This window comes from Hydra vulgaris, chromosome 09 (assembly GCF_038396675.1).
Source record: "Hydra vulgaris chromosome 09, alternate assembly HydraT2T_AEP".
In the NCBI taxonomy this organism is placed as follows: Eukaryota; Metazoa; Cnidaria; class Hydrozoa; order Anthoathecata; family Hydridae; genus Hydra; species Hydra vulgaris.
Genome location: NC_088928.1, coordinates 42,470,944 through 42,495,000, shown reverse-complemented (window position 1 = coordinate 42,495,000; position 24,057 = coordinate 42,470,944). Strand labels below are relative to the sequence as shown.

General features: G+C 29.0%; 2 protein-coding genes across 6 annotated transcripts in view; both read left to right on the top strand.

Moving 5' to 3' along the window:
• The window catches only part of LOC100202062 (protrudin), a 32,082-nt gene extending 14,075 nt beyond the window's left edge, over window positions 1–18,007 (top strand). For 3 of the 5 annotated variants that reach the window (XM_065805782.1, XM_065805783.1, XM_065805781.1), the window contains exons 11-14: window positions 10,624–10,683; window positions 16,804–16,853; window positions 17,284–17,365; window positions 17,458–18,007. In XM_065805782.1, the coding sequence (XP_065661854.1) occupies window positions 10,624–10,683; window positions 16,804–16,853; window positions 17,284–17,365; window positions 17,458–17,555 (290 nt within the window). In that variant the 3' untranslated portion in view covers window positions 17,556–18,007. Of the gene's footprint in view, window positions 1–10,623; window positions 10,701–16,803; window positions 16,854–17,283; window positions 17,366–17,457 lie in introns of all 5 variants that reach the window. The other 2 variants (XR_010640859.1, XM_065805784.1) reach the window with 2 other exon arrangements.
• Window positions 18,008–18,608: 601 nt separating this feature from the next.
• On the top strand, window positions 18,609–19,685 carry LOC100211127 (deoxyribonuclease TATDN1). Its single transcript, XM_065805785.1, has one exon. It carries the CDS (start codon window positions 18,677–18,679, stop codon window positions 19,589–19,591), a length of 915 nt encoding a protein of 304 aa, XP_065661857.1. The 5' UTR covers window positions 18,609–18,676; the 3' UTR covers window positions 19,592–19,685.
• Window positions 19,686–24,057: the final 4,372 nt, after the last annotated feature.

Genomic DNA, 24,057 nt, shown 5'->3' with positions numbered 1-24,057 from the left:
CATAAAATATTTTTTCTTTTACAATAAAAATTCAATTTTTGTTATTAAAGTGTTTATGCGGCTCATCTCTTAGTTACTCTATAGAATCACCCACAAAGAATTTTTTCAGAACCTATACAAGGTTCAAGCACCATATTTACTCAATATTTTCATTATGTAATTAACTATTGATCAAATTAAAAAAACTACATACACCATCTGCCCTATTAATCTGTCTATCTTTTCTGTGCAAGGGATAACTGGGATTTTGTTGTTGAATTTTCATTCTACCATGTTTTATATATCGTTACAATATGTTGTAGTTTCAATATCAATTGAATTGTATGTTATCTCCCACTTTATTAAGTTTACATAAAAATAGTATGAAGGTTACATAATGTTTAATAATTTCTTAGATAATAGTTAATAATTTACTTGCCTATTAATTACCCTTAGCAGCAATATCTGCCATACATATTCTAGGCATTCTACTTAATAAACTATCCAATTTGTTGAAGTCAATTTTATGCCACTCTTAAGTTTTTTTCTACATCTTTTGCATCATTAGGCATTAGTTTTTGGCATTACTTTTAACTCATCCCATAAAAATCAGATAGGAGAGAGATCCGGAAATTGGGGAGGCTAAATCAATCTATTCAATCTTTGAATATTCTCAAACTCAGTCATGTAAGGGACTGTCCATTAATTATGTCAACACTTTTTTGGCAATTTTTACCTCCCCCCCTCAGGGTGTTAGCCAGAAAAAAAATTCATACAGCGTTTTAGTGAAATTGGGAATTTAGGTGCGGCTAAAAAAAAAGAAAAGGTCATTACATTCTGACATTTAAAAAAGCAGATTTTTTAGATACAATTAAGTTTCAATAAAAATTTTCTATTTTTGCTGGGTTATTCATAGGAATATTTTTCTGTTTTATTTTTCAGGAACATTTTTATATTTAAAAAATGTTTAATTATAATTATTCAACTTGTTTTATTTTGAGCATTTTTCATCATTTTTCGAATATATCAGATTTAAAATACTTAGTATTTTAAAACGAAAAATTTTAAAATAGTTAAAAAAAAATTTTAACTTTCTTACATAGGTTATCATATTATTGTTCATCATATTTTATATTACAATTTTTATCATATGATAAATTCAAATAGTAAAAAACTTATTTAAATTGATAGCTTTTAAATGAAAGTTAAATTAAAGTTTCCGAATTTTTAATAACCTTTTATTGAAAAATTGGTTGGCTCGCTAATTTACGTCAAATATTATGCTACTTTTATTTAAATACTCGGTGTAGTTAAGGCGATTTACAAATTATTCCAATTTATTTATTTGAAATTGGCATGATTTTATAGGCGTATTATGTCCAAACAAAAGCTTTAGATGTTATATTTTTTTTCGCTTAAGGTTTTTTTAATATATGAAGAATTTTTCTCTTTTTTATATAATTTTCTAATCCTTTTTACTACCCCTAATTGTGAATACAAAGAATACCATTTTGAAGCCTTTAGATCACTTTCGCTCATCGGGGTTAACATGAATTTAGTTAAAATCTTTTAAAAAAGTGCCTTAATTTACTATAGATCCTAGTTCTAATCGTTTCTGACCTATTAGCTTTATATAGTTGTCAAAATACAATATTTCTATTAATTTTTACAAAAAATACAAGAATTCCGACCAAAAAAGAACTTGAAATCAAGAAAAAGTGCCAATAAACGTTAAAAGTTTTTAATCTATGATGTTCATTTAACCTAAAAATCGTATTTATTTAAAATCTTATACGAATTTGGACAAGCGAATTAGGATTTTAAGAAGATTTTGAAAAAAAAAAATCTACAATCTAGGTTTTTTCGCTTCAAATATTTTTGTTTTATGATACCGCAAAATTTATCATTTCATTTTTTCCGTCTTTTCATGATTTACAGACCTGATCATTTAATGGAAATATGTAGTATTCAACAAAATATCATACAGATGCTATAGTATTTTAAAATTGCCTTAACTACACCGAGTAAGTAACAAAGACATTTAAGGGGCAGATCGATTTTTTTCAATTTACAAATATACATTAAATATCTACGTAAATTTTGAATTTGTAAATTAAAAAAAATTAATTATTGTAATTATTGTAAACATCGGTTAATAATTAATAATATTATAATATTATTTAATTATCTTCTTTTATGTTTTACGCAAATATAACATATATAATACGTTTTATTGCAAGTTTTATTTTTGATTTTTTTTTGTTTTCGATTTTTTTTTGTTTTCCCAGCTAACTTATTTTACCGAAGTTATTAATAAATCTTTTAATATAAAAACGTTTTTGCAGATAACATTAGCATTTAGGTAATTTGGGATAATGGTAGTAACCAACGTCTAGCATAACAAAATAATGCATTTGATAATTTGTATAAACAAGGGGTTAGCAATTTTTTGATTGAAGACGGAAGACCCAAAGTTTAAAATTTATAAAAACTTTCCAGTTTTTAAAAAGCTACTAACATCTTATTTTCAATATTGTAATAGTATTTGTGCATGGAGCTGGAGAGTTGCATTATAACATTGAAATTTTAGCATCAAATGTTTATACCAGGGTTGGCAACCTGCTTGCGAGCAGCAGTTTGCAGATTCTGATATAAACATTTAAATAATATAATGTAGAATATGTACTTACATAAATCTTTATTTGTTTTTACATCAGGTCAACTAACACAAACTTTGAAAAAATAACAGTGTTACGAGTAAACATCTCGCATGTGCTTATTTAGTTCTGTATGTATCAGGTATTTTTAAAGCACAACATGGTTTAAAAAAAGCAGAATATAAAAAATGTCATTAAAATACTAAAGGTTGGATGAGTATGTAACACAAGACTACAAACGCTGCCTAATTTTCTCTTTTTTTAAGTTTAGTTTAGTTAATTTTAGTGGTCAATAATTTAAAATATTTACAACAATCTGTTATAAATTTATAGACTTTTGAAAAATCACAAATTCTCGCTATGTTTAAATTACCAACAAAGATTTGCTGCATCAGGCACCTCTATACTAACAGTCTTATGATACTTGTGCACATCTGCAATACAAGTACCATACTTTAAGAACATACTAAAATACAGGAAAAGAGTTTATTTCCAGTTATCGTTTAAAAATTCTCTTTTAACTAATATAAATGTTTATCTAGTCAATTTTTGAAAATGTTGATGCAAGTTGCGTCAATTACTATTTGTGGCAGGGTATTCCACTGCAACACAACACAGTTCGTGAAGAATTTCTCTCTTGGCGTGCAATTGAGTACTCTTTACTGTGCAAGTCTTTGATTATAACCAAGCATAATATACTTTGACGAAAAAGGATAATTGAATAATACAAGAAAGTTTTTTGTAGCATGGCTTTAAACTTTTTCTAGCACTTCTATGTATGCCCATTGGTAAGGTGACTACGCTTGGATAGTGTACTCTAGGTGAGAACAAAAATTTGTGGTGTACAATTCTTTCCACAATGAAAAACTACGGCTGCGAATAGTTTTTTTCAGCCTCTCTAAGGAGCTTGAGCATTACGTTTAAGATCAACTTGAGATAAGAACTCCAAGGTCTATCTCTAACTGAGCAACTTCGATTGCAAGTGGCAGGCCGTTTGATCCTGGCATGTTATAGTCTCATTTTGATACCTTTTTTCTCGGCCAGTATACTTAGTACTAGTATGACTAGTAACTAAGTAAGTTTGTATGACTAGTAACGAAGTAACTAAATTTATTTTAAAAAGTAACGTTGTTGGCGTCAACTTTTCTTGACCTCCTCCCCCCTCCCCTTGTCAAAAATTCCCAGATCCCCCTTCCTTTCCCCCCTATTTTGTTAACGTAATTAATGGACAATCCCTAACTTATGAAGAATAATAACTTATACAATGTGCTTACAAGAGCTTACCAACTACAAAAAATAAAGTGAAAGAAGCAAAAGAGCTGAAATCGCTGATTTAGCTGAAAACAATCATGAAGCATTAGCCTTAGCTTCCTAATAGAAAAAATTTTATCCTCATAGTAAAGAAGGCTTTGGACCCAGATAAAGCAAATGAAATTAGGAAAAGCATATCTATGTATGAACCTGTTAAAATGAAAGTTGAAGATGCTCTCAATCTAAAGATTTAATGTGATCTGTCCGATAAACAATATCAAATAATCAGAAATAGCTTCTTGATACAAAATGCAAACATCTATCCGTCTCTTCATAAAATTTTAACTAAAAAAAAGAAATGGTATCCTGATAATATTATTTTTTCAGAAACATCTGCAGTTTGCTCCCTTCAAATCTTATTTTAATTACATGTTGTGTAGAATCTTGAGTCTAAATAGTTGCAAAAAATATCTTCTGAATTATCAGTACCAATCTTCATAGAATTATGAATTTTTAAAGGCAATTTTTAGCTTTTAGCCTGTCTGCGAGTCTGCATAACAACTGCAGAGTCTGCATAAACAAAAGCATTTAAATTCAATTCTAGATAAAGTTATAAAAAATGAAAAGAGTATTTTTCAAATAACTATTGTGTCTCTTAAACTGACTGTTAATGATACAGTAACATGGTACAATAAAAAACCATCTAGTACACATTTCTGCAGACCCATTTGTTTGCAGTACAAGAAGGAAACAGATGTGCTAATTAAAGAAGAAGAATGACTAAAAATTGAGATTCAGAAACTTGAACCATTTGTAGTAAGTTTGGAGTCAGAACTGACTGAGTCATTTACGCTGACAGTAATTATAAAGAATAATTTGGATACCAGAGTACTTGATAAAAACTAGTTTTTTAACTTTGTCAATGAAAGAAAGAACCATTAAACTTCGAGATCAACGTTTTTTCCATTTAAAATTGATGGGAAATACAGTTTTTAAGAATTATAAACAAAAAAAATATAAGAATTTTGTTAATGGCCAATCTGAATTTCCACATTGTCAATATCGTATTTTGAGAGTGAATAATCTCCTCTTTGATTAGTTGGTGTGGTGCATCAATCTTACAAACAACGTCAAGAGATGAATATTGGAAAATATTTTCTTTGGTTGGCCACTTAAAGCACTTCTTTCCAGGTGCAGCAGAATATTCCATACAAGAAACATATATCATCATCATTGACCTAATGGTTGAGGTAAAGATAAAGTAAGGTCTAATCATTGCTGCTTCATAAATATTCCTTGAAATTAGCTAATATGGTTAATAAACCAAGAATTTTGTAAAAGATCTCAATACACAAAAATACAATATTTTAGTGTTATAACTTCTTGCATTTTGAATTATTGCAGGATACCATTGCATAAAGTATGGAACAACAATTCAATCACCGATTTGAAAATCAGCTGCTAACTCTTTTGCAATCAACTGAATATCATAGTTTAAATCATCTTCTTCATTTTCAGGTGCATCTCTCACATCATCAGTTTCATCAATCACATCATCAGTTAAGTTAACCTCTTCACAAAAAGTGGTTACCAACCTTTCTGTTCTTTTTTGTTAACTGTATCTAAAAAGTTACATTTGAAGGATAAAAGAAATTGCTTAATACTTATCTCAAATCTCAAGAAAAGAAAAAAGTCATATTTTTTATCGTACATACTTTGGGTATTTGTAAATATACAAGTTAATTTACTTGCCTACAGAATAATGATCGATTTTGTCGAGTTGTCACATATTCACTTGGCTGTAACATTGTCCTCAGCTGCTGGTGAACGTGATCTGGACTCATTTCCTTCTCACATTCTTCTCCAGCCATAAACATCTGCATTAGCAATGTTTTTTGCTTTAAAGAATATCTAAATACTTTTCTTTTTGGTAATCCAATCCATCCAGTGATGTTTGTGAAGTTTTCAATCCTTTGTTTAATGATTGAATGGAATAATTGCAGGTGATCAGAAGAATTAAGGCTCGAATTTAGGTTCGTTTTGTTGACATGTGTGGTTTTCTGAAAGCATGTGTTCTGCTAATAATTCAGTATCATAAAATGATTTAGAACAACCAATTTGTGTACAAAACTTAAGAGTGTTAACACTTCTATCAACACCTTTTTTTTGGAAACTAATGGTGCAGTATAACTTTTGCAAGTTGAACTATAGGACTTAACAATTTGAACTGAAGAATGGAATGTCACATTAGTATAGTTCCATTTTTTACCTTTACCAATTCTGAAGTATCTCCACATTATCATGTTATCTGAGAAAAATTGAAAAGAATATAACTGTTTATGTTGGGAATCAGATTTATTCCTGATAAAGTAGAAGCTTTGGAGTCTGTTGTAATTACAGTGACATCAACATTTTGAATTCCTTAGCCATTATGAAGAGCCTCATAAATATATTTTGCAGTCAACAAATTGTTTCCAGCATCAACAAAACTCCTTATGACACATTTCTCTCCTGCTGACTCTCTGTCACATTGATCTTTTCCATGTGATGGCTCATTGTAATCATACCTTTTAAGAAAGAAGTTTTTTGCTTTACAAACTTGTAAAGGGTTTTTAAGTAGAAGTTGCCATGATAAGATGAAGTATTATCTGACTTAGCATTAAGGTTTTTTAAACAAGGAAAATCATTTTTAACTTTGGCCAAAACAACATCAGCAAGACAGTGTACATCAACAAGGCTTTGCTGACACCTATAGACAGCAGTGAAATAGACTTTTTTTTTCATTTGTCCATTTGCATGGAAGAAGATGACATCAACATGTAGAGTCATTCCTTTCTTTCCAAAATAATCCTTTTGGCATTCATGGGATTTAGCTGGCAAAATTTTCTGACAAAATCTTTCAGCCAAAAACCAGTTTTCTTATCAAGTTGCTCAAAAGCCATTATTTTGGCCATTTTTTGTTGGGACAACAACGGGCTTGTTGTTTCATATAGTCTTCAACAACATCTGACATAGGGAGATAATTTGTTTCTTGGCAAATTTCTTTATAAAATGTGATTGTATGGCTAAACTTCATCATTAAAATGGCATTAGTCACTTTCATCATTAAAATGGCATTAGTCACTTCTACGAATAGAAGTCTTCTATTCGCTTTTGCTTTATCTGAAAGGACAGTGGACTTGCTTTAAATGCTTCACGCGAAGAGCTAGCTGCTTTTTTTGTTTCTTTAATAGTTTCATCTGAAATGATTGTTATTCTGGAACATATATGTCATCAGCAGGAACGCAAGACTTAATTGGTGTTGGAACTGGTTCTAACATGTCAATATTGTTATACTATATGCGGTAGTGATGTAGTGGTAAAGCTTCATTAGCGAGAGTTTCCGAGTTCAATCCCCACCACGTCCCTGGTAGTATCGCGCTCAACTTGTTTCTCCGCGTAGCAGCCTTGTTTGTCAAGGTTCGTGTTTCGGAGTTAGAGAGTTAAGAGAGGGTTATAACCACTAATAAGTAACCTCCTCATCTGTAGTGGCCTTCTTGGCCTTGAGGAGGTAAATAAATAAAAAAATATGTAGTAATACTTTTTAGGTGGCTGAAGCAAAATTTGGCTCCAACAGGAAGTGGTGAATTCTTTTTATTATAAGCAGCAAGGGCGTTCGAAGGGATCGATCTAATATTTGGTGCTCTTTTACCAATTTGAAATTTATATCTTGGGTATTGACAACTGTTTGGCTGCTTCCAGCCAATACCCAAAGAAAATCAATGGTACGCACATAATGAGTCATAGCATGAAAGATGAACTTGTAATTGGCTTTCAATCAGGGTTTTTTCTTTCCATCGGTTTATCAGTGGTAGCTATAAAACAATAATGCTAAATTTATGGAGTAGGATAATCCTGTTTCTTTTAATAAAAAAGCAAATAAAATTATTATATCCTTCATTCCTTTAAAGCTTGTAAATGATTAGTTATGTCAGCAGTCAATTCATTAACTTGAAAAAAGTTCCATCTTTGTTCCAATGCTTAAAAGGACCTCAAGAGGTCTTCTCTTTATCAAGACATGCATTTCTTATAAGGACTGACTTTATTCTTGTTCTCTGATATCTTTTCTTTATTGATAATTATTTATTGACTAAAATTAAAAAATGCAGTTTTTACTGCATTTGTTTAATTTAAAAAAATGCTGAAAGATATTTATGTTATGTAACTCAAGTAAAGCATGGTATGTACCAAATAGCCATTAACACAAATATCACACCAAGTTGACAGTCATTTTGTCCCCGCAGTATTATCTTCTATTTACAAATGTAATAAATAAATTGTTCTATCTAAAATATAAAATAAATACAAAAATATATATATAAATAAATACAATGTTCTACCTGATATAATATATGATATTATATTAGATAGAACATTGTATTTATATATATATAATTTTTATTTGTATTTATTTTAAGTGTATTTTTATCAAGTGCTCTTGTACAGTTCCGTTATAAAAAAAAATTATATCAAAATTTTTAATTGCAGTACTAATTGTTAAGGCTGTAAAGTAGCCGTTGCTAAGCTTATCTATACTGTTGCTAGGGTATCTTTTTAGTAAAAAATTTGGCAAAATAAGGGTACTTCTAGGACTTCTGTAGGCTTTTAATCGTCTGAGCACATGGATTTTTTTTCAGATATTGGAAGATGCATGTTTAAGGAAACTAAATAACTTATACTGTTCATGGCAGACCTAAGGCCACAGTTGTTATGGGTAATCTTTCAAAGTGCGTTGAATGCAAAGAGTGATTTTTGGCAGGTTACTCCTTCCCATGTCCTTGCATGCTCATGATTTTTGTTCCATAAAATCAATGTATATTTTAGTGTCTTTCAAAAACACTTAAGAAAACTATGTGCAAGTAATGGCCTTAAGAGATATTAGAGCTCAATGTTAGGGCAAAATTTCAAATTTTGTGGTTTCGGACCATGATTTCTAGACAACCAAAAAATGTAACCATGTTGGGTTTTTACTTTTACTGTAGAAATCTACCCAGATTAGCATAAAAATTAAAAAGAAATGTGTCTGTCATATTCATGTTGCTAAAATTGCCCCTCAAAGTAGCAATTGCACTCCATGCGCAAATATTTTCTCAAAATGGGCCAAATTTTTTTGACCCAATATCTCAAATTTATTTTAAAGTATCATCAAAAGTTTGAAAATTTGCCTAAATAACTCATATTGTTTAACTATTGTATATTGTATATAATTAAATATTAACTCTATTTTAGATGTATAAGATATCAGAGAATAATTTAATTGGACAAATTGATTGCCCTTCCAAAATTTCAAAGCTAAGAAATCGTATATATGGAAATTTGATTGCAAAGCAACTGATGGATTTTTCAAAGTTATGTAAGACAAAGTAGATATTAGGAAGATATCGTTTCCTTTTAGAATTTGGGTATTATTCCTAGATCAAATGATGTTATTAAAGAAATCTCAATTGAAATTTTTCAATTATGGAATAAAATGGCGACACCATGTTTTACGGAGAAATCTGTGCAAAGAAAAGAAAAGTCTGCTATTCAAAATGATAAATTTGTTATTAAATCAACACAAAGTACAAATAAGAAGACAAGTATTATAAATAGCTGGGATAAGTTCTTTAACCTATTGCCCAAAAATGATAAATTTAAAAATTTGGAAGACAAACTCTGTTATGAACTTTAGAAATCTTCCAATGGGTGAAAAGGTTAGTGAAGTATTGTGACAGAGCTTATTACAACATATCCATGAGACCTCCCACCTAAAAGAAAAGAACTTAAAACAAATTATAGTCAATTGTTTGATGCTACAGACAATTATAGTTGTGAAAGATTAGAAGATAGTAGTATAAGTAATGATTAATGCAGTGAGACATAAATTTGCAGACCTGCAATCCAAAAAGCATTTACAATACTCGTGCATGAAATAAGCTTGATTAGTTCTTATCAATTCTTCTGAAGAAATATGGTACTTACATTTTGGTGGAAAGAGCAAACAACATTATTATAGCACTTCCATTTCAAGCAAGTCTAAATTTTTGGTTATATCTTTGAAAAAATTAGAGAAAAGCATCTCAAAAAATATGGCAGGAATGATTATATGGAACTGTATTTGTTATGTAAAATATACAAGTCTTATCGAGACACAATGAATTTACCTACAATTCCTTTATATATATATACTTATATTTATATATATATATATATATATATATATATATATATATATATATATATATATATATATACTTATATATATATACTTATATATATATATACTTATATATATATATATATATATATATATATATATATATATATATATATATATATATATATATATATATATATATATATATATATATATATATATATATATATATATATACTTATATATATATACTTATATATATATATACTTATATATATATACTTATATATATATATATACTTATATATATATATATATATACTTATATATATATATATATATATATATATATATATATATATATATATATATATATATATATATATATATATATACTTATATATATATATATATATATATATACACTTATATATATAAATATATATATATATATATATATATATATATATATATATATATATATATATATACACACACACACATATATATAAAATAAAGTTGTCAAAAAAAAATTATTTAGTTACTATTATTTTCTTCTAGGAACATTTGTAATGTCAAAGTTTTTTTTGCGCCCTCTTCATCGAAGAAATAAGATTGCAGGTTACAAGAGTTTACAAGTATTTGAAATCATTTTTGTTTGATTTTTTGTGGCTTAAAGTACAGATTTAAATGTTAGATATATAATAATTTATAAGTGCTTGCCTCACAAGCGAGAAGTTACAAGTTCAATCCCCACCACGTTCCTGTTAGTACCGCGCTCAACTTGTTTCTCCGCGCAGCAATCTTGTTCATCAAGGTTCTTGTTTCGGAGTTATAGAGTTGAGAGAGGGTTTTAGCCACAACTTAAGTAGCCTCCTTGACTGCAGTGGCCTTCGAGGCCTCTGGGAGGTGCATTCAAATTTAAAAAAAAGTATTATGAAAAGTTATTACATGTCACTGTGATTTAGAAACATTTAAAATTTGGCCAAAATACAGTTTTTTTAGTAGTGCAATTTAAATAATGTTATTTATTATAATGTTAAACTATTTTCTACAGTTTCTTACGATTCTAACGTTATAAAAAAATAAGTATTGAAATAATAGGTTAAAGCGTTATGTTTAAAAGTGACAGAGAAAAGCTTTTTTGGTCATTATTAAAACTTATTTTCTCCCTAAATATAAAACCTTTCATTTTAATTTTCATTATATACAAAGATAATAGATAATATTATCTTATTTTATAAAAACATTTGAATATGTATTTATACATCTTGTAAGAAATGCATAACAGATTGTTATCAGGTGTAAATTAAACAAACAAATAACATCATTGAAAAAATGCAATTTTAATGAGTTTAAACTTTTATAAAGCTTTTATAGAGCTAGGACTTTTTTACCTTCGCGTTGCCAATTATTTTTTTAAAGAGAGTTAGTATCATTCTATAAGAAACAAAAAAAGTTAGCAACCCCAACTTGCGCTATTTTGAATTAATTTGGTTTTAAAAAGCTCACGTAAAAGCTAACATACAACATAAATTAACTTCAATTTTTATGTTTTGAGAATTTATATATATATATATATATATAAAATAGTCAATGTAGCAACAGAGTGTTGCTACACTGACTATTTTATAGCCTGACTCGTAACACTTCTTTGCGAGTCAGGCTATAAAATAGTCAATGTAGCAAGACTCTGTTGCTATAAGATAGTCGATGTAGCAACACTCCATTGCAAATCAGGCTATAAGATGATGTAGCATGTTTTACAGTAAAAAAGTAAATATAAAAATAAAAACATTCAGAATGTTTTTAAAAACATTCTAGTCTTTTAATTTGCATTTTTGTGGCTTTTTAAATTTAATTACTTCCTGCAATTAAATTAATGCGTTTTGTTATAATCTAACCTTAATTTTGTCAGTTTAAAAATTACAGACAGTTGAAGAGCTGTTTTTTACCACAAATTGTGTATCTAAGCCCTTTACTCTAGGTGTATATATATATATATATATATATATATATATATATATATATATATATATATATATATATATATATATATATATATATATATATATATATATATATATATATATATATATATAGTCTTGCATGGTAGTCAAAAAGTTTCTTCCATAAACTGTAGTTTTAAAGAGAGAGCTAAGAAACCAGACCAGAAATAGTTTAAAAACTTAAATAAATTTTTTTTTTCCTTAAATGATGCCCAAACAAAACCCTCAGTCGTTTTAGCAGCACTTCATTGTAGCAGCAGGCTAGAAGATAGTTGATGTAGCAGCTGTTATTCAGACTTTTTTTACCATAAAAGTCTCCTTCGACTACAATATTAGTTCAGTCATTTCGGAACATCATCCATCTCCCCACTGGTAAAATTGTCTGCATCAATGTTATTGAATTAACCAGTATTGGTTGATTCAATAACATTGATGCAGACAATTTAAAAGAATACTGTTACTATTGAAGTAAACAGTATGTTTTTAAATCAGCAACAACCACACTCAATAGCCACTGAGGTCACGCCAATAGTAGCAATAATCAAGGAAACAGAACATAAATTACCAGCACAATTTCATCTACCACACCTACCAACCCTGAAACCTGAGATACATCAGAAAAGGAATAATAAATGAATCCACTTATCAAGATTGAAATCAAAGTCAAAACCCAACTTCTAGCAGTTATTTTCACAATCATCAACTTCGCCTTCATCAATATCAGGATAACTATGTTTCTGGGCAAACAACACATGTTCATTAAACAACTTTAAAAAAGGAGAACTTATAGCTAGAATAGCATCCAAAACAATGCATGTAAAATCTCATAATGTTTTTTGCAGAGACATGGTATAAAATACATCTGACACAGTTGTAAAAAGATATGAACAATATTAGGCAGATAGAGATAGTAGAGGAGTCGTAGCTATATACTCTAGAAGTGATATAATTACAATAGTAGTTAGAAATAAGCAACTTAACTGTAACGCGACATTAATAACATAGTCCTAACTCTAACAATTGAATCGATTACAGCGGCCAAATAAGCCATGTTAACTAGCAACTGCCCCTCTATGTTATTATATGATGAATTTAATTTAAGACACACATGGTATGAGTCTATTGAAATAAATGGTAAAGTGACAACCGTTGGACATGTGGTAGATGAATGCCCCCAAGATTTGAGGCTCCAAGCTTGTTTAGAGGATAATAACTTAACACAGCTAATAACATTTCCAACCTACTGTCATTTAAATCTCGTTGAACCATTATCAACACTTGACTTAATTATTAGTAATGATCCAGAAAGGTTCCTAAAAGTCTCAGAAGATGACCATCTAGGGTTTACAAAAACAGATCAATCACACTGTGTTATTACTGGTATATTGGCTGTTCATTTCAAAGAAACAGCACCAAAACTCTCCTATCCTCGTTTTAGTCAAGGTAATTTGGAGTCGAGCCAATTATGATGCAATATCTACCATAATAGCTTCAAACAACTGGCATAATATGTTTGAAGGTTAACGAGTTAACAGTAATTTCAACTTGTTAATATCTACAAAAAATGCTGCAGGCAGCGATACTAATGCAAATTTACAAAATGCACATAAAGTTAAAATGTTAAAAAAAGTAGTAAAAGAAGCTTTCATATGAAGAATTAGTTTATGCATATAAGTCCAACTCAAAATGCATACACTTACACATTCCCAGCAAACAAATAGTACATGAACAAATTTGCGGTCTAGAAATAGCAAACAGTTTAACAACTTCAAAAAAGGACAAAATTTGTGCAATATTAAATAATTATTTACAGACAGTGTTTGCAGTTGAATAAGAAGGCTCTATGCCACTTTGATCTACGTACACAAACCATATGTCAGCTTGATGAGTACAGCATTCTTGAGCGTGAAGTAGAAAAAAAATGTTAAAAGGTTATCTGATAATAAAGCCATGGGCTACGACAAAATACATCCCCACATACTTAAAAAGTGTGCAACATCTTTTGCAACAAAGCCTATCCAGTCATGTATAGTTTCATATATCTTGTAATTTTATTGCAAAGCATCTGAGATGTCCTGCCAGACCTCGGAATTTTATAATATTAAGTAGGGAATAGTTCTTTTTGTACTTAAAAGAATTTTAATCTTAGTTATAACAATTTATTTTGTGAATTTTCTGCTGTAAACGTTTGAAATAAGAATGGAAAAAACTGTAAAGATATTTCATTTTTTCATTTTCCTAAAGATGAAAAAAAGCAAGCTAATTCATACAGCATATATAATACCTTCTTTTTTTTTCACAAAAAGTTTATAAAATTATTGTACTATTTTAAAACATATTCTTTAATTGTTTAAATTTTAGATGTAAACAGTAAGTTATCAACTGTTTTAGGAAAGATAAAAAAGATCTTGTATTTTTAAACAAAAACTTTTATTTGTGCAATAATCATTTTAAAAATACAATGTATTAATCTACAAATTATGGTGGAAAACGTTTGTTACAATCAGCAATTCCTTCTGTTTTCAACATTTGAAATCCTCCTCCACTTCTTGGTTGCTACTGGTGAAAATTACCAGTTGATTGTCATTCAGTTCCAGCAAAAAAGCAATATATTGCTGCTCTAATGCAAACTTACTTCTTTTAAATGTATTACCAACAGTTACATTTGTTGAATGCATGGATACTTTATTCGATATATTGAATGCATATAAGTTATATGCAGGTAAACCAGCTCGTTGTGCTCTAACTTTAAAAGGAGTCAGTGTTTCTCAGTTGGAAGAGTTAAAGTATTGGGCTGAGAAATGGAAATTTTGTAATATTAGCACATATTCTTCATAATTAATTTATTATGATTACTATTTTTTCAATTTATTTCTTTGTAATAAGATATACTACTTTTATGTTCTAAAAAAATTGCACTAACTTTATGTTCTACAAAACGTTTTTTTCCCCTTTCTTTTAATCTTATTGACACATTTTAATGGTAATCTTAACAAAATTGATATATCTTAAATACAAAATTGAAATATTTAGCAACAAAGTTTATTTATTTTTAGAAAAAACTATTTGTGTTAGTTGCAGAAAAGGTCCAGCAGGACATCCCAGAATGCAATTTCGATCAATTAACAGGAGTTTGGTGAAGTGAATAGGATTTGTTTTCCTATCCCAATCACACTAATCTACAAGTCCCACACAGACGTTTGTTACACAAACTGCGAGCTTATGGCGTTAGTGACTGCTAAAATGGATTGAAAAATGGTTAACTGGTTGGCTACAGAGAGTATTATTAGATGGATTAACATCTGAGTGGGTCCCAGTGATTAGGTGTGCTACAGGGCTTGGTTCTTAGTCCACTAATTTTTATCTATTCATTAATAATTTGCCAGACACCATTATACACCATATAAAACTTCATGCCGATAATGATAAAATTATTGGAGTCATCAAATCACTGCAAGATGCCACCCTTCTTCAAACTGACATAAATAAAATAGTTGAATGGTCACATAAGTGGCTAATGCCTTTTAACACCGATAAGTGCAGAGTTATGCATGTTGAGCGCATTAACAAGTCAACACACTCATACACAATGACCCAGTCAGACGAATCTCGTTTTACATTGAAAGAAACAATATTTGGACGAGACCTTGGGATTATTGTTTCCAATGACTTAAAGGTCAAACTCAAGTTTAAACAGTAGCATTCGTCCGCATCTAGATTTTGCAGTACAGGTTTGGTCTCCTCCCCTAATAAAAGATATTGCGATGATAGAGAAAGTCCAAAGACACGTAAAGAAAACAATATCTGAGATAAAACATCTACTGTATGAAAAAAGGTTACAAAGGCTGAAACTAACATCACTTGAGGATCGCAGGAAAAGAGGTGACCTTATCCAACAGTTCAAATTTACTTACCAGATTGATGAAGTCAACTTTCATTTCCCTCAAACTCTATTAAATTCAAAAACAAATTACAATCTCCGTGGACACAATCAGGGACTTTTACCTCAACTAATCAAAGCTTGCATTAAACAAAAATTTTTTTTTACAAATCAAGTAACAAAACACTGAAATGCTCTTTCACAGGAAACAGTTGATTCACGTTCTGTACATTTCTTTAAAGAATTTGTATAAAGCTTTCTTTATGGGGCTTATCTAGGTCAACATAGAAAAGCCTGATGTAGCTCTCCTGCATTGGTTTAAATTACATTTACACTACAATAGAATTGTTTTTTGTATTCTTCAATATAAACGTGATAGGACATGGGTTATTTAATGTACACTTGTATTTATATGGACCTTATACTAGTTTTGAAATAAATAGAATAAAAGTAATATATTAATTATAATATATTACTTTTATTTCAGAATTAATGCATAAATTACATTTTAATTGCATTTTTTTTTTACATAAAAAAAAAAATCCTTCCCCCTCCCTGACCATTATTGACCCAATTTTAAAAATTTATAGTCTTCTTTCCTTGTCTATCTTTTTTTCATCATAGAGCAAGTTTTCAGCAATTTTGAATAAATATTTTCAAAAAAACTAATTTTTTGCCTAATTTTAAGTCATTCCTGATCACTGTACATGTATGCAATAATATAACATTTTTTATAAATAAATAAAATTTAAACAATATATTATAAAGTTTATAAAAAATCATTAAGTTATGGATATAAAAATTATAAGAAAAAAAAAGTTTTAAATCTATAGACTTTTTTTTTCTTTCTAGAAACTTGTTCAAGCTGTTATCAACCATGTTCCTCCATACTGAACAAAAGAGTATAATTTTAATTGAATATTATTGCTATATATATTATATATTGTTCATAAGAATGCTGATTTGTTACTCAACCCAAATAGATTTGGAAAACAAATTTAGGTTAAAATAGAAAAAAAAAGCAAAATAAAATATACCAAACATACCACTGTAGCTTTGCTCATTGTTTACCAAGTGAACTATTAGTGACAGCCATCAAAAGTAGCTGATGATCGGCCACTTATAGTGTATGGCACTAATGGTCTACTAAATAACCGATGAGCGAAACTCCAATAAACTGCTCAAAGTGTCTATATATTCATTACAAAAATGTTTGTGGGGTTTTGTACTTTGTACTTTGTACTTTTGTACTTTGTTTTATTGTTCTTTTATCGACATTTTTTTATGTACCTAATTTTTGTTGTTGTTGGTGTTGTTCCTTTTTTTATGTAGCGTTATTGTCGACATTGTGGTAAAAGTTTCTGTGCTAAGTGCTGCCATAAAAGCGTACCGAGATCTTTTCTTGGAGCAACAGGTAAAGAAGAATATGTGGGAAAAATTTTGTTAATAGTAAATAATGTTAAATACTAACAACAAATAATATTGAATGAGATAATTCTATCTTAGCTCCAGCCGCTCATCAAGAAAAGGTTTTGGTTTGCATGAGCTGCCACGCTTTTGTTACTAATCGCTTCAACTCTACACCTTCTGAAATAGTTCTATAGAATGAAGATATAATGTTATTGCAAATCATTGTGAAGAATTGACCTAAATATTTAATATAATATAATTATTCTCCGTAGAATTTCCGAAGAAAAATTAAACTAATGGCATTTGAAATATATAATAAATATTTAATTCAATATTATTTTTATTTTTAATTGAGGTCTGTAGAAACAGGTAAAGCAAGTGGACCATGTCCTAACCAAAATTTACAAAAATATTTTTTTATATATAAGGAAGAAAATTTTTTAACATATTACTTACAGAAATATATAGTATTATAAGGCTATTGTAGTATTTCTAGAAATTTCCTAGGGTTTATAATGTTGACATTTTTAATGTATATGAATTCGGTTTTATATAAAAATTGTAAATTTGCCAAGTTTATTTACATGTGTGTTTGTGTTTATATTATCTTATAAAATGTTGTAATATAAAAATAAGTTTATTTAAAGATTTTAAAACGATATTTCTTAGAAACAACTTATTCACGGCGCATTTTTAAAAGATAATACATTCCAGTAAATTTTGAAAGCGTTTTAGTATCAAATTTAAAATAAGATTGAATTTTGTGGTATAATATTTTCAATGATAATCCGATAATAAGTAATGCAAACAACTATTTTCTTGAATAAAAAATGTTTGGGACAAATTATGTGGTTGTTCATAAATTGCGTCACGCAATTTTAGATCGTTTTTGACCCCTATCTCTTGCTCTCTCTCTCTCTCTCTCTCTCTCTCTCTCTCTCTCTCTCTCTCTCTCTCTCTCTCTCTCTCTCTCTCTCTCTCTCTCTCTCTTCGTCACAACATCGCAACTCTTAAGAAGTACCGTATGAGTAGTCACAAAACCACTAATCCTCTTTCCCTCTACTTTAGAGCGTAACGTAATTTATAAATGACCACAATATATGTGTTTGCGTGTCACAATATTTGTGTTTGCATGTGTTAAGCTATTTAAAGTCTTTTTTTTTTATGAGGGGGGGGGGGCATTTAAAGCAAAACCGGACTTAGGTTTAAATACAAATTTGCGCTATTACTTTGTTATTTTTTAAAGCAGCAAACAAAATATCTGTTTTCATATTTTACATAGGGTTTATAAAAATGTTTTGACTGCATAAAACTAATGCGCTCAAGATTCATAATGGCTTCATTTCAGCTTATTGATATTGGTGCGAATCTTACGGACTCAATGTACAAAGGTTTGTACAACGGACGAAAGTATCACGAAGAAGATCTCAATGATGTTTTATCTCGAGCAAAAGAAAACGGCGTAAACAGGTCAATTATAACCGTAGGTCATCTTGAAGATGTTAATCCTGCTCTTGACTTGTGTAAATCTACAACGAATTTGTTCTGCACGGTAGGATGTCATCCAACACGCTGTAACGAGTTTCAAGAAAATCCTGATGATTATTACAAACAACTTCTAGACATAGCTCTCAATAATCGAGATAAAGTCGTTGCCATTGGTGAATGTGGTTTAGATTACGACAGAGAACATTTTTGTAGCAGAGAAACTCAAAAGTTATTTTTTGAAAAACAATTTGATTTAGCAATTGAAACAAATCTACCTATGTTTTTTCACATGCGAAATGCATCTCAAGATTTTACAGATATATTAAAAAAGTATCGAGATAAAATCGTCGGTGGCGTTGCACATTGTTTTACAGGGTCCGTTGAAGAAGCTAGAGCGCTAACGGATATGGGTTTATATGTTGGAATAACCGGCTGTTCTTTAAAAACATTGGATAACATAGAAACAGTTAAAACAATACCAACTGAGTTTTTATTGGTGGAGACTGACGCTCCATGGTGCGAGATTAAGAACACTCATGCTGGTTTTAAATTTGTTAAAACTAAATTTCCAACAAAAAAAAAAGAACGATGGGAAAAAGGGTATTGCGTAAAATCACGCAACGAACCTTGTCATCTCATTCAAGTAATTGAAATTCTTGCTGCTGTTCGGAGAGAAGATCCACGTGAATTGGCTGATAATGTTTTTAGAAATACGGAAAAGTTATTTTTTAGTAAAATTTAATTTTCCTAACGTAACATTTATTATTAGGAATACTGGAGATAAAATGAAAAACCTGTATTGTTATAACTCCATAAAAGATTAAAATTACCTTAAATCAATGCAGTTATGTTTATGTTTTGCAAATCTTTAATTACAACTCAATCCTTTGAGTAGACTAAAATTTTTACTTTTAAAGTTTAGACCAAAATCAAGTTTTGCAAGCATGTATATAATAATTGCAACAGGTATATAATGAAGTTGATTAGTTAAAATTATTTCTAAATAAAAAATAACTTGTTTATTGTAATGTATAAGATTCAAAAATTGTGTCATTAATAAATGTTCTCTCAAAAATTGACATACTATGTCTAACAAGAGAATTAAAAATTTTTCTTTAAAAAAAAGGCTGGTTCAAATATTTCTTATCAGATAAAATTTTTATAGAAACTGCATATGATATATAACATAAAGTGTAAAAATTTATATGATGCTGCAGTGAATGAAGATAAATAAAAAACTAGTCAAACTAGAGTTCCACCTGAACAAAATTTGGTATCATTTGAAGCGTAATTTTATCTACTTTAACGTATCCAAAATCTAAAGTTGATTATTTTAGTTCACATCACTTTTTAAAAAATTTTCTTGAAATTAGAAATAAAAAACCGTAATTTCTGCTGTCAATAAATTGTAATAACTAATTGTAAAATTGCTAAGTCTTTATGAAACTTTGCGTCGATATAATGTGTAAATAATTATTTAAAAAAATGTGCTAAAAGAATTTTTTTAATGCTGATGTCAGCAGTTCTCTACGATATTTTTTATTCAGGCTAATATTGACCTTTACTCAAAAAATTCTTAATTGATGAACTTGAGGCTGAACTTACTTTAAAAAAACTTTTTTGAAATATATTCTTTCATATTAAATCCTTTTACACTCGACTAATATAATTAGAAATAAAATCTCAAGTCAAGCATTTTTTCAAAAATGTTCACGTCTCCATCTGCACTACTTTTATATTCATTTTCTTACTCATCAATACTGATATTGTTATTTTTTTGTGCATTCGGGCACTCCAAGCCTGTGAGACTGCAGGCTGTCATGCAATTTATTTCATTACATTAGCATTGTTTTCCACATGATGTTTTAGTATTTGTGTCGCAGTTACATCTTGTGATGTTATGAATGCAAATTGGTACAGGATCCTGAATAAAAAAATACTTAAGGTGAAAAATTAATTAGGAATTTTTTTGGTTGCTGGGTAAACCTAAGCTGTTTATTGAAAAACTGTTGTTTTTAAGAAACCTATTTTGAAATTAAAATCAACATTTGTGGTTTATTTTGTAGCTCCTGTATACGTACTTTGTCTGTCTTTATAGGTACTAAGAAGTCCTTTTCCATATTCCATCCCCCACTTTATTTCATCCATATTGACACCCAACTATTGCTAAATTTGTAAATACTTTCAAAAAGAATAAAACTTGATTGCACTTTCAGTCGGTTGTAGTCATTCTGGCTGATTCTTTTTGGAAGTTTCCACCATTCTTTGTTTCCTAAGTTGTGCAAGCGAGACTTGTTTATTTTTTCTACCTATAATGATAGTTGAGCTAAATTAAACTTCTGCAAAACAATACGGACATATAATAATAAAATAAATAATATTAATGATAAAAAAAGGACTATGATGAGTGTATTGGTAACCATACATATTCAAAACCACTTGTATTCCAACACTAGCAACCTCATTTTATGTTGCAAAGAGATCTTGGAATACTGTACATATGCATTGAGCAAACTCACTATTTGATTCAATAAACTTCACTACAGCTATCTACTATTGACCAAAAAGCGCTGAGGCAGTATCATATCCACACTATGCATGAACAAACAACAAACATTTTTCACGTAATATGATAGACATAGAGTAACATTATGCTGACCATTTCCGTATCTTTTTTGATTTTTTTTTTTTTTTGGTTTGCGGCACAAAAAAATATCACACAAGGTTCGATCCCACCTGTGAACCAACATATGTACAGAATATCTGTATCCTCAGCAGTGATAGTCACATTTTCAATTTTGTGCAAGTTCAATTCTTTTCGTAGTATTGGTTCTGTCAGCGTCCCCTTTGCACTTCACAACTATATGACCTTTTTCCTTTCATTCCCAATGCTTTGATCGCAGCAGTTTTGTTGTTGTTTGACAGAAATTTAGATTGTTTGCAGTTGACTTGGTTTTATGGTTGGAACACAATGTTGACGAAGTTTTTCCCTCTCATTTGATGCTCTTGATCTTTGATGGAGGATTTGTAACCATCAAAAGTAAAGTGATTTATTTACAAAAATATACTGCAAAAAAGTTATCATACTTTTTTGTAATATCTTGATATACAGTACTGCTTATAAGCCAAGAGTATTCTAAATTAAGTGAGTCCAGCAAATAAATTAAGCATAAACCTTATGGCTTCTAGATGTTCGTAACAGCTTTCAGTTTCTCGGCTCTAATGAACATTTTGAATACGCTAACATATTCAAGATATTGCAACAGTAGCTTTTCTGTTCTGGATGAACTTGAAAGCGGTATTTTTAAGATCTTCAATAAGAGTGGAGAACCTTATAACTACACTGCCATTGTTTATTTCTTGTAAATCTAAATTTCCAAATCCAAAATAAAGAAAAATTCGAAACTTTTCAATGCTTAAGTTAACAAAAATTGGTTGTACATGAAACTAAATTATTATGAAATTAAACTGGACTTTGCAATGGTGTTAAAAATAAAAATACTTTGACATTTTGTATTTGCCTAAGAAAAACTTTATTTTTTTACTAATTGCAAGCTGAGATCTAAGTGTTTTGCTATAACAATAGCAAAACACCTAGAAAAAATAAAAAAGAATAAAGCAATTTGACCTGATAAAATTCATCAATTTTAGATGCATAGAATTTATAGAAGTATATTTGTATTTATATAATTTTCTCAAAATGTTGCAGTGATGGGATAGTTCATAATAAATGGAAATTAGAAAAAATTTGACTTCTAATTTCAAGGCTGGTAGTAAACTAGATTAAGCAAGATACCAGTATATATTTATAACGTCAGTTGTTTGCAAAACGTTTGAGAGAATAACTTGTTATAAAAAAATGCATTATCTACTACAAAACAATATATTTTCTAAAAATCAATATGTACTTGAAGCAATTAATGAAATAACGAACAATCTAAATAATAAGACTTTCAGTTTCAGTATCTACTTTGATTTAGCCTTCTCAAATGTAACGCCCTTAAAATTAAGGCACAGAGAACAAAATTAAAACTTTTTAAACAAACTAATGAAATGGCTTAACAGTTTCTTATGTATAACAAATAAGCTAAAATTGCATAATTAAATAATAAAAGTAGCAAACAAAATAAACACATTTTTGGGTATGATTAATGGAGCTTTTTGAAATTTGGATATTTGCATCGTGAAGGTGTTATATACTTGTAAGACCATGTTTAGACTATCTTAGTCTAAACATGGTTTTACAAGTATATTAGTTATCCCACTTTGGAATCCTCACCAACAACATGGTATAAATAATTTATAAAAAGTTCAAAAAAGAGCAGTTACAATCTTCAGCTAAAGTAAATGAAATAATAAAACAGGTATATGGTGTATATTCTAAAACCTTTGGAAAAAGTTGTGCACTTGAAAATCTAATACAAATGTGCAAAATAATGCATGGTTGCAATTAAATTTCTCTGCAAAAACAACTTTTTCCACTGTATGTTATAAAAACTCTTAGTCTGTTTTCGTCTATAATTTTATTTTAGAAAAAAGACATTATAGCCTTTAATATAGACAAAAAGACATTAAAGCATTTATTTTACCTTTATTAAAACGTAATGCAAGAAATGTCATCACTTTTCACTCTGTTTTAGTACTTTCTGCATTTTATTTCCTATAAATAATTTATAATTCATTTCAATTTAAATTCATTTCAATTCAAATTTGTTTTCCAAAATCATCAATTAAGTTAGTTTTGTCTAGGCTCCATACATTATCTGTGGATACGTCTTTCAAAATCTCCTTTAAATTAAAACAGGGCTTCTGCAGCAATTGGTAAATGTTGCAAATCGTTTTTTGATTCTGAATATTGTGTTAAAAAAGATTTTACCCAATGATTTTTATAGTAAATCTCAGATCTTCTTAAGTCAATAAGAAACAAAAATCACTCATGACTTTAATATATGAAATAAAAGACTTTTTTTGTCTCTTGAAAATACTGGCCTATCTTACCTGGTCTCATCTAATGTTTTTGGCTTATTTATTACCGTTTTTGTTGACATGATTTTTAAAATGATTCATTAATATATTTTTATTGATATTTTTTATTAATATGGTTTTCAGCTTTAAGTTGTTGTTGGAATTTTAGTTAAGACTTAAATTTCCATTTCTTATTAAACTTAATCATAAATTCAGTGTTTCAGTTTAATAACTTTTGTAGCA